The sequence below is a fragment of the Micromys minutus genome, assembly GCF_963924665.1.
Source record: "Micromys minutus genome assembly, chromosome: 32".
Classification (NCBI taxonomy): Eukaryota; Metazoa; Chordata; class Mammalia; order Rodentia; family Muridae; genus Micromys; species Micromys minutus.
Genome location: NC_137967.1, coordinates 21,433,257 through 21,445,094, shown reverse-complemented (window position 1 = coordinate 21,445,094; position 11,838 = coordinate 21,433,257). Strand labels below are relative to the sequence as shown.

The 11,838-nt window shown below is 48.7% G+C and overlaps 1 protein-coding gene across 3 annotated transcripts in view; it reads left to right on the top strand.

The window, feature by feature from the left end:
* Positions 1-295: 295 nt before the first annotated feature.
* Positions 296-11,838, top strand: part of ZC3H4 (zinc finger CCCH-type containing 4) — a 33,425-nt gene continuing 21,882 nt past the window's right edge. For 2 of the 3 annotated variants that reach the window (XM_080909242.1, XM_080909240.1), the window contains exons 1-2: positions 296-385; positions 525-690. In XM_080909242.1, coding sequence (XP_080765368.1) covers positions 530-690 — 161 coding nt within the window. In that variant the 5' untranslated portion in view covers positions 296-385; positions 525-529. Of the gene's footprint in view, positions 386-524; positions 691-893; positions 953-11,838 lie in introns of those variants that run through there. The other variant, XM_080909241.1, reaches the window with a different exon arrangement.

The window sequence follows — 11,838 nt, the reverse complement described above, 5'->3', positions numbered from 1 at the left end:
CCGCGGCGGGGGCCGGGCAGCAGGGGCATCTAGGGCGGGCAGACAGTCGGCCCATCTCCATAGCCCGTTCCCTCTTCTCCTTGATTTTTTTTAACCATCCCCTTGCTCGCTTTCCTCTTTTCCCCCTTTCCCTCCGCTTGCTCCGTTGCGCGCGGCCCGCGCTAATTACACCCAACCACCCACCAGTGTTCGTGTTCCCCCGGGTCTCAGGCCTTGGGGGCCCGCGAGTGTGTGTGTGCGTGTGTGGCGGAAGGGGACCTCTCGACCCGATGAGGGTCCCGTGCCCGTGAGCGAGTGACCGCAGGGCAAGGCTGCGGAGAAAGCAGGCGGCGGGCGGCCTCGCCGGGGCCTAGGCCTCGCGGCCTACGTGGAAGGCGGCTCAGAGGTGATTCCGAAACCGAAAAAAATATTATATCTCTATATATGCCCAGTTCCCATCAGGAGCCCTGGAGAGCTGAAGTGTGCCCCTCCCGCCACGCCCAAGCAGTCCTTTTTCGTGCATTAACATCCCCTCCCCCTCAAAGGAACGATGGAGGCCGTGCCCGGGACCCCCCCGCCGCCGCCATCAGAGTCGCCACCGCCGCCATCGCCACCGCCGCCATCAACGCCTTCGCCTCCTCCGTGTTCCCCCGACGGCCGCGCGGCCACCCCGCACCTCCTCCACCACCGCCTCCCGCAGCCTGACGACAGGTCAGGCCCCCCGGCCTGGGCCGGGCAGCGTCCCCCGGGGGGGGGGAGGAGGAGGAGGAAGGGGACGGCCGCCATGTTGGGCCGGGCCGCGGAGGAGGAGGAGGAGGAGGAGGAAGGGCGGGGTCGGTGGGTGTCTCTAGCTCGCTCGCTCTTTCTCGCTTCGCTTTCTCTCCCGGCCTCATGCGTTGCCCCCCCTCGCGGCGTTCGCCCGCTCTCCCTCGCTCTCGCTCTGTCTTTTTTTGGGCGCCATGCTGAGGGGAAGGTGAGGAGGCGCCCCCCGGACCCCCCGCGCCCGCCGGTCTGTCTGTCCGTTCGCCCGTCCGGGGCACGGGCCGCCAAGGGGGTGGGCTTGCTGAGGCCCATCAGCCTCCTCGGCCGCCCCTGTTCCCGGAGCTGGCCGTCAGCGGCCTGTCGCCTGGCTTTGGGGAAGGCTTTTGGGGGAGGGGCCCCCGGATTCTCTTGTTTTAGGGAGATCTCCAGCTTACAACTCCTCTCTTAGGGGTTCGGAGTTGGGGGTCCTCCCAGTCCCCTACAGTATCCTTTCTTCTGGGGGAGGCATACCCTGTCCATTTTGGATAGGTACCCGAGTCTAACGGAGGCAGAAAGTGGGGGTTTGGATCAGCCTTCGCTCTATCGTTCTAAGGAGGGCTCCTTAGGATGGGGGCTCTTGTGCACTTCTAATTTTTTGGCGGGAGGTATTTTCTAGCTACTCCCTAGAAGTCAGGCAGGTAAGGGGTGCATCTCCAGCTCTTTTGATGAAAGCCCCTGACCATCTCTGGAAAGGAAACCTTATTTTTTTTTTCTTTCCCGGGTCCCACTCTTTTTGTAGGTAGGTGACAGTGGTGGAGGGTCCTTAGTCTTAAATTTCTTTTTTTGTTTTTCCGGGTGTGTGTGTATGTGTGTGACGGTTGCTTTTCCTGCGTTGGATGGTAGAGGAAGTCAGCCACCGCTTTCTCCCGGCATCGCCCCTCTGGGGCAGAACAGGGTGCAATCGCTCCCTCTTCCCTTGTACTTTGGCAGGACGTAAACTGTGGCGCCTCTTGTCCTTTAAGTGCGAAATGGGTTCCCCACGCCCTTCTCTGGCGGGTGATAATGGGACTAGTCCGGCGCGTTTTGAGGATGAGGTTTGGAGCCATTTTTGCTCTGCTGGAGCCGAAAGATAATGGGATTCATGGTTTGCAGACTCCCGGGGGCTAGAGTGACTAGGTTTGAAAATAGAAAGGTGGGTTTCAGTGAGCACAAAAGCTAGTCTTGCAGGCAGTTGGGGACCGGGGTTAGGATGGAGAATGCGACAGACAGATGACTCGCAGCCGCCTAGGGAACCACAGAGGACTTCTTCAGACATGGGTCCCAGCCCTTTCTCCCCACTCCCACCTCCCGTTTTCCCTTTCTCCTTCACAGACCCTCCTTTGCCTTTTAAAAGAAATGCCACCCACATTCAAAGACACAGGTGCAGCAGTTTGGTGAGCTTTTTTTACAATTTTTTTTTTCTGTTTTGTTCTAATTAAATGTATCGTCCTGGGAATCGCAGCCCTTCGCAGCCAGACTACAGTTCAAGGAAATAAACAGATTAGCGGAGGTCTGTTCGCTAAGCCCACGTTGGGCTTCCAGGCCCTCTCGGGGGCAGGTGCTTTACTCAAAGGTGCTTACGAGCTTTATCCGACCTCTAAGGAGTTCTCTTATGTCAGAAGTGTATGTCTTACAATGGGTTGGGATGGTAAGTAGCCTCTTTTATTGAGTAATTCAATTATCTCCCTCTTAGTCCCTTCCTGCCTGCTTACTCCTCGCCTTTAGACCAAAGTGATGCTTGAGAGTGAATTTATTATGTTCAAATCAGGATTCTAACCTATTGAGCCCTTTAGATTTGCACATCCTTTCAGTGTTTTTAAAATTTTTGATGTACACAGTTTTCTTTAAAAAAAAAAAAAAGTGTTACTGTAACATGACAAAAATACATGGAAAAGGCCCAGTATGTTTTCAGACCCTTGGTGTCCCTCTATTTTCATCCATTGCTTTGTCTCCAGCCTTCATGTGAAAGTGGCTACTTCAAGTCCCTCTGGAAGGGATAAGCTTACAGAATTTGGTTTATACTTGTATTCAAGTTAAAGTCACATCCCCTTGCCCTCCCAAAAAACAAGCAGGCCCATTTTCCATAATTTTTACTCCAATGTTACTTATGGTGATAGACATTTAAATTGAGCAAGTCATTTGTAAAGTACTGTCTAAGCACAAAATGTATATGTAAACTGTGTCAAACCCTGATCTCTCCTGTCTCCACTGCTCTTTGTTCAAAAGCACATGCCTGACCGTGAAAAGTTGATGTAAAACGTGTTACACGCCCAGTCATGTTGGAGAGAACATGTCCCATCCTCAATCCCCCTCCATCCTACACATACAAGTTAAACAACAAAATCAGCAGCAGTGACTTGCAGGACCTAACACTGTCCTTCAGATGTGTTTTACAAGCATAAGTTCTTCTGTTGAAGACGAAAACACGTTGACGTTCCATTGTCCCCTGGCCCACTTTTGGTCCCTGAAGTACTTTTGTCAGGGGAGTCTTTCTCACACAAGCCTAGTCCTGTCCCTCTTTCCGTTCTGAGGAGTGATGTCCACCTGCACTTGACCATGTAAGCTGCAGTTTGTCAGGTTTGTTTGATTCCTTTAAATGTATTCACAGTTTAACTGATGTAAAGTCAGCTCTTTGTGAAGAGATTTCCAGAATGTATAGCATTCTTGCACAAAACGTCTAAAGCACGAACGCAACACATTCTCCAGTGCGCTGGGGCAGCTGCAAACAACATTTAAAGCTTCCCGTCTTGTGTAAAATTCCTCCTGGAGTTCAGAGGAGAAAGTGTCAGCTGATAACTCTTCCATTCCACGTGTTTAGGATTACTAAGTTGTAAAAGAACATTTAAACTTTAAAAATAAAATGTTAGAAAATGGGATTCCTTTTGGGAATGAAAATTTAGCAGTCATTTTGCTGAATATAAAAACATTTCCTCCAAACATTTTTAAATGCTCTCAGGAATATCCCTGCAAGGGTTTTTTTGTTTTTTTTTTTTTTTTTTTGGTTTGGTTGGTTTTTTTACAAAGGAGTCTCAATAGTAAGTCAACTGTTTAGGTATTCTGGGTTTTTGAAATGTCACAGTAGTACCTTTTTTTTTCTCCCTAAACTGATGTACCAGTATTAGTTAATAATGAAATTAATGGATGTTGCAAAAGCAAAGGAAAAGGGTGTCACTGGGAATCCCTGATTTTAACAGCAAAGCTTGTATACTTTGTAACCTTGGAAGTTTTTGTTTCCTCTGGATGAAAGATTTCATTTGAAAGTAAGTCAAAAATCTCCCAGTAGGAGCAGAATGGACTCTGACCATGACACTGTAGATGTTCCAAGGCAGAGTTCCCAACCCCCAGTTCTCCAGTCTGTTCCACCAAAGGAGAAAAAGATCATTTAGCACAGGGGCTTTCTAAGTCCTTGTCTGTCTTCTAAGGGCTTTCCTCCATCCACTCTAAGGTTTCTTAGGTTTTTGATTTCCGACAAGGCGTATCTGGAAGTAAAGGTAGCTAGCTGTTTTAGAAAATCACCCTTGTTTGCCTTACCCAGGAAGGCCTATCCTAAAGGGAGTTTGTCTGGGAAGGCAGGCTGTCCTGGCTGCTCTCTGGTGAGTGTGTGGCTCTTGAGTTTGTTTCCGTATAGCTGAACCCTAGGACAGGTTCCTAGGCCCTGGTACTGCATCTGCCCCTGCCCATTGCTCTTCCCCATGGCGGTCTCAGAATCAGGTCAGATTCTTCACTTTGTTTTGTGGAGTAGGTGGGGAGGTTTGAGACAGTTGAGTCCCTAGAAACCTTTTTCGTGGGAGTGAGGATTAGGGATCCATTCCCAGTGAATACCTCTGTTGAAAGTCACTGGTTAGATTGCCTCTAGGTCTCTGGGTAGCTTTAAGTCAAAGCAAATTCAGGGAAGCTACTTGTGGTCTGTGTGGATGGAGTCTGTACCAGAGTGGCTGGTTCTGCCCTGCCGTGGGGTCTGAAGTGATACGGCTTGAGTTGAGCCTGGCCCACGGCTGTGCCTCACCACTGCTGGGGTGCACAACCAGCAAACAGGAAGGTTGCAGCTTTCTGGCAGTTGTAACTTGCTGACTGCTTTGAAGGCCTGGGAGGAGCAGCTCGCTCATTGGCAGAGGTAATGGAGGAAATGGTCTGGAGTCAGTTACATAATTAAGGCCTCATAGCCGATGGCAAGCTGCCTGTTTGGATAAGTTAAGGCAGACTTTCCAGCTCTGGCTTTCCAAGTTTTGAGTCTTCATCTGCTACAAAGCTCTGTTGCATCTGTGAATGCTGTAGATACACTGTTAGACACAGTGCAGCAATTCATGCTGTGTTCTTGCTGTGCAGTGAGGCAGAGTGGTTTCAAAATCAATTTCAGGCCTGGTGCCCATTGAGGTAATTCTTGAGCTGATGTGATAGAAATGAAGACCTCTAGGTTGGTGCTACTTGGAGCTTCACCATCATAGAGATAATTTTTCGTTAGGGTGGAGGCTGTCTGCTAGGAGTAAGTAGCTTGTCTCTCCTGGCCGGATGTGAAGAAAGTGGGTGTTTGAGAGCAGCTGCTGCTGTTCGGGCTGGTGCCGTCCAGCAGTGCCCACTCCTCACAGTCACCACAGTCCAGTGGGTACCATGGGGCACTCACACAGTGGTTGCTGCATAGTGCCTCTGTCCTTACTGGGAGAAATTGTAAATAGAACACTGGCAGGATGTGTCTGAGGGAAGTTACCCCTCAGATTCTGGGCAGCTTTCTTAATCAGAAGGAGCCTGGAGGGAACTAAAGTCAGTGGCAGCCATCTTGTGGCACGTCTAGTCTCACAGTGCTTGGTATAGACACTAAAACAGTCCCGCTGTCCTGAGCGGGTGCCTGCTTTACCGCATGCGTTTGCTTTTGCAATTAGAATGGAGTGAGTCAGCATTCCAGCTGAGACTGGCCCCCTGAGAGCCAGGACGCTGGGGATCCAGAGCCAACCCCACTCCTACCCCCTCCTCTTTGCTCTGTTTTAGCCAACCCTTCCTGGCCTAAATCTCTGAGGGCCAGGCCTGTTAGACTCCAGGATCTGTTGTTGCTCCTTGTATTTGGCTAGTCCCTAAGAGTTATGTTTATTGAGCAGCTAAGCTTGTCCTGCCCTTTGCTTAGAACAGAATTTTTCATATTTCTGTTTTGGTTTGGATACTAGAGGAGGAACCGTGAGACCAGCACCTGCCAGATGGCTATGCTACTTCAGAGCTGGGTCCCCAGCTCTTGCTTTGTGTTGTTTGTGAGGCAGAGCCTCACAGTTTAACCCATATTGGCCTCCAGCTCTTAAGTGGTGCTCTTCCTTAGATTTACAAGTGCAGATATGCCACCATGTCTGACTAGCCCCTATTTTTTTCTGGTTTTATAAGACAGGGTCTCACAGTAGTCTCGGTTGGCATAGAACACTGGGTAGCTCACCAAGCTGAAGCCAATGTATGGCAATCCTGCTTCTGTCTTCTAAGTGCTGCAGCTACAGCTTTGTGTCCATGTGTCCTTCGGCTTGTTAAGGCTACGTCTGAGTTTGTAGCACAGCTGTTACCTTTATAAGTAGAAAGGTGAAGGATAACCGTGAGGCCCTGCTGCAGGCTTCACACACTAGGTCCTTAACATGAGCATTTGCTGGGAAATCAACAAAAAGATGGAGTCACAGAAAACGCTGGGGGCTATATGTGACAGATGCTGTTTCTCCCCAATGTACTGTCCTGAGTCTGCTACAGTACTTCATACTCCCACCCCTGCCCCTGCACTCTATTAGATTATGTTTGTTTTAAAGTGTGTGTGTGTGCACACGCAAGCATGTTGGCATGTATACATTAGTGCAAGTGGTGCCAGAGGCAGTAGATCCCTGGAACTGAAGTTATACCTGGGAGCTGGAAACTGCTAAGTCTTCTAAAAGAGCATGTAGTGCTCCTAAACACTGAGCCGTCCTTCAGTCTTTGTTTGTGAGATGGGCTCTCATTCTATAGTCCAGGCTGACCTCAAACTCAGAATCTGCCTGCCTCTGCCTCCTGAGCCTGTGATTACAGACACCACCACTGTCCCTGTGCAGTGCGTACTTTTCATACTGATGTGCTCATTATGGGCTGTGAAGTCCACGTATTGATGTGTGCATGTTAGACAAACATCAGCAGAGGGTAGAAGATGTCATTCATCGAAACTCCCTTTCTATTTACACAGAATGTAAAGGAGGTATAGGTCAAAGGCAGAAGGTTTGAGCCTGGCATGATGATTGACCCTGGAGTCCTGCCTTTCCCGGAGGCTGAAGCAGGCTCACAGGCAGCCTGGGTAACTGCGAGGTCCTGTGGATATAGAACAGAGGACGATGACTGGGCACATGTGCCTCAGCAGTGCTTCGCTTGCCTGCCATGTAGGAAGCCTAGGTTTCGTTCCCAACTCCAGTACTGCAGACAAGAATGAAAAAGAAATTTAAAGCTGCTTGTCTAGCCTAGGACTCTGCAGATACTGTCTTTGCCCCAACTCAGTTTTTGTAGGCCAGATTTATCTGCATAGCCGTGCCCATTTGTTTTATCCTTAGCAGCAATAGAACTGAGAAGTTGAGACGGACCATGTGGCCTGCAACAAAATGACAGCATATGCTCTGGGCCTTGACCAGGTTTGTCAGTATGCTCATGTGGGAGCGGCATAAAGTTGGTCTTGCAAAGCTGCGCAACACTCCAGCCTCCCAGTGCTCAGAGGTTCAGTCACCCTTGTATTCTTTCTTCTCCTGAGCATGTAGAGACCCAGGCCCGAGCTTTTCAGCTACAAAGTGGATGGATGGGTTTTTCGTTTTTGAGGTGCTAGGGATTGAGCGGAAGAGTGTACTAGACAAGTGCTTTATCACAGAGCTACATACCCAGCCCTCATGAATGGGATTTTCATTCATGAGAACTAATCCAAAGTCACAGGGCAGTAGTGGCACGTGCCTTTAAATAGCACTGGGGAGGCACAGGCTGGCAGATCTCTTGAGTTTGAGGCCAGCCTGATCTACAGAGTGAGTTCTAGGGCAGCCAGGGCTACACAGAGAAACCCTGTGTCATCCACCCCCCCTAAAACAAAACAAAACCAGACAACAAAACTCTAGTTAAAGGTGCTTTCTGCTTGTCCAGAGGATCCGAGTTCTGTTCTAGAACCCACATCTATCTGGTGGTTTACAACTACCTGTGACCAGGGAATCTGCTACCTTCTGGCCTCCAATGGTACCTCACACAGACATGAACAGATGTGCACAGGCACATATACATACACATAATTAAAACTTTCTTTACAAAAATGGTCAAAGATAGGGAATAAAGTTAGTTGAGTGCTAGAGTGCTTGGCCAGCATGTTTTATGTTCTGTAGATTGGGTGGCAATATTGAGTCCCCTAAAAAAGTGTAAGTCAGGGTCTTTGTTCAAATTAGGTAGACATCTCTGAGTCATAGAAATGAGGTGGCTGGCTCTGAGCTATCCACAGCTCCTCAGCTGGTACCCTATGGCTTAGCAAAGGGTGTGATAGTTCCTGAGGGTTTCTGTCTGAGGGGCCTCTTGCTCTGGGCTGTTTGCTTCCTGGTGGGTGTCAAGACAGTCACAACTCCCTCAGAGGAAATGGCAGGTCTTGTCTTGGAGGTTGCTCTGGGCTAGCTTTCTTAGACTGTACTGGGAATTGACCTGTGCTTGAATGAACATCATTGTGGGCTGCAGTTTGTGAGATGTAGGTGTCCATTTCCTTGGGGGACTTTGGAATTTTCTTCTTTTGGGATTTACATCACTTCCATCCCAAGACTCTAATTCTAGACAAGCTGTCCTAACCTGTGGAGCTCCCTTCCACCTCTTCCTGGTAAACCATCTCATCAAAACTCATCCATTTCAAATGCATGCTGCTTGCTTTGTTCAATAAATTATTCCTGAATTCAATAAATGATTCCTAGTTCTCTTAAGGCTAGAGATTAAGAGCTGGTGTTGGGGTCAGAGTCCTGGTTTCCATTCTAAATTCTGCTTCTTGCTGTGACCCTATAGGCAGATTTCTTCCCATTTCTTAGCCTTAGTTTGCTTGTCTGTAAAATGGGGGTGGCGGTGACACCCATGGTTATGAGAGGAGACAGGGATGAGTTCAGCAGGAACTATAGGTAAGTGGTGAGTAATGCAGATTGCCCTCTGACTCTGCCGGGCCGTAAGGTACAGAAAGCAATGCAGTGAGACGTTTCCCAACCCTGGCCTGCCTCCCCCCCCCTTTTCCCCCCAATTTATTTGTGTGAGCCATCTTTTTTTTTTTCTCTCTCTCTGTGTTGTATATGTTGTATAGGCTGGCTTCAAAACTATTGTCCTCCTGCCTCTCAAGTACTTGGGCATATAGGCATAAGCTCTCACAGTTGGCTTGAAGCTCTTAAAAATTAAAAATTTGAATATTTGTATTTTATGCATATGAGTGTTTTGCCTGGATGTATTGTGCACCACGTGTGTGGCTGATCATCTCGGAGGCCAGAAGAGTGCAGGGGCTCCTCTGCAGACAGTTATGCTCCCTCCACATGGAAGAGCAGAACCCTGATGACCAGGTCTCCAGCACAGAGTTGGAGTTTACCAAGACATTTCTAATGCAGATATTGAAAGAGGACACTTGAGGAAAGGCACACCTGAGAATGTGGCCGTGGGCTCCATTAAGGAGTTTGTGTTTGAGACCATTTGCATGTAGTCCTAACTGTCCTAGATCTCTCTGTGTAGACCAAGCTGGCCTCAAACTCAAGAGCTCTGTCTGCTTCTGCCTCATGAATGCTGGGATTATAGTCATGTGCCACACTGTCTGGCTAGGATTTTTGAAAATATATATATACTGAAAACTCCTATTATTCTTAGCAAGTCAATTAGCCATTAAATGCCCTAGGTGGTTCAGATCCATGTACTGGCATCAGCTGGTCTTTCTTTCTATGGTTGGTTTGTGCCAGTGGCTCAGCTGGTTGTCACAAGGCAGGCATGTTACCATGGAGATGGCATCATGACATCACAAAACAGGTTATGACTGCCTGCAAATGCTAAAGGGAGGGCAACACAGAGCCCACTTGCTCTTGGTTTCTGGTTGATGAACTGGGTACTAAGGACACTGACAAACATGTGTGAGATGCAGAGGTTTACTTCAGGGCTTTCCTAGCTCTGCAAAGCCCTCACTGCAGTCCCCCTTGGCTGCCGTACCACTTCCTAGATCAAGGGAAGGTCGTGGGGTCGGGGAAAGAGACTTCTTTAGGTGTGAGCCTGGGCCAACCTTCTTAAGGAGAGGCTCCTTGCTTTGGCTCCTAGTGACTGACCTTTCCTGCACTTCAGCCGGTTGTACGAATTGGAAGAGGCAGGGCCTCATAATTTTGTGATTTTTATCCCCAGTTAATGGGTCATTCAGAGCCTACCCAGGGATTTGTTGAGAGTCTGGTCAGTTAATGATCATAACCCTGACCTTCACATTAACCTAGCAGCCTAATGAGCTTCAGGTAATAGCCACTGTTCCATGAGTCTCCATTTGTGTTTGTGATGTGGTTCTCCCTCAAACTCCTGTAAACCAGAGCCCCAAGCTCCTGGCTTTTGATTTGGCCCAACACTCTATAAAGAGTTGCTGGGAGCTACAAGCTTCCTTCTCCTGTGGGACCTTTGTCTTTTTTCCAAGCTTGATCTCACCGTCCTCCCTGTCAGCTTTGCCTGTCCTTTTCTCTTGGTCAGCCATTCTGAGGCTCTGGGGTCCCGTGTGGGTTAGTGGAGTAAGTGGAGACAGTTTTGTCAGCAGGATTGCTTGAGAGAGGATGGCCACAGTAAAGTCAACACTTGAGCTGGGTAGTCAACAGTTTCTTCCCAAGAACCAGCTATTGCTTTGGCCCACACGGCCTCCCTAGGTTACATGCCAAGTCTTTCAGGCTTCTCCACTTGTGTTTCTGGGTACCACTGTACTGTCTAGTTCTGTGGGTTCTGTTTTTTGAGATTGCTGAGGCTAAGGATGACTTTGAGTTCCCCATCCTCCTACTTCCACCCTTCAAGTGCTAGGATTGTAGGCACACAGTGCCTTTCAGTGCACCGGCACCTTCTTGGATAGTGTAGTTTCCACTTTCTTGCTTACCGTATACATCTGCTTCTGATATAGGGTTTTGTTGTATATCATTTAGGAAATCGGTGTAAGGCTATCTCCCATTATCCAAATGAGAGCCCATTCTGGGAACAGGGCAGAGCTAGGTGTGTTATCACTTGGTCTGTAGGGTGAAGCATTTTGTTCAGCCACTGTGCTTGCTTGAGAACACCAGATCTGAGTATTTTTGTCAAGCCCATGCTGTATGAGCCTTATAACCTAAGGGCCTGGGATGTGGGGAGGGGGCTCAGAACGTATGACTTAGGTTGGCCATCCACCTGTATTCTTTGACCAAAGAGGAGCTGCAGTTGAGCCCCAAAATGGAAATTTGAATGCTTGGGAAGATATTTGTTCAGGAGGTTGGAGGCAGCCTTGCAGGAGGCAAAACACTTCCCATTTCTATCTGCTGACCAGTCAGTCTCCAGGGTGGCAGGTTCTTGTCTCTAGGGGTCCTGGCAGTGGCTCAGGCTGCAAGCAGGCAAGTGAACTGCTAGTTGAGGTCTCCGCAGCCCAGCTGTAGTGTTTTCCCTCTGGGCACCTGTCTCAAGAGAGGTTGGCAGGTCTAGATTGAAATGATTAGTGCAGTGGGGCTTCCCCTCTCTTCTTGGGGGATTATGTCACAGTCTATTAAGCGTGCTCCCTCGGTGTTTAATCCCTTTCTGACATGGATTTTTCTGGCAGCCTGTTAAAGTGCCTTTTCGTAAATCTCCCAGCTGTGTTCTGTCCATGGCCCTTGGGATTATCTGCCCTCTCCCAATGGGCTTCCTTCTTTCTAGTGAATAGTCTGAAGGAAGTTGTCAGACCTGATACTCACACAGGCCTCTTAGCTTGGAAGGTATATGCAGCGTGACCATGACAGAGATCACATAGGGCTGTCTCTGCAGATGTAGTGACCAATCTAGTGTCACTTTCCAGTACCTATTCTAGGTCACAAGCTGTTTTTAAAATTTATTTTTGATTATTTTGGCATTTTGAGACAGGATTTTGCTCTTTAGCCAAGGTTGACCCTA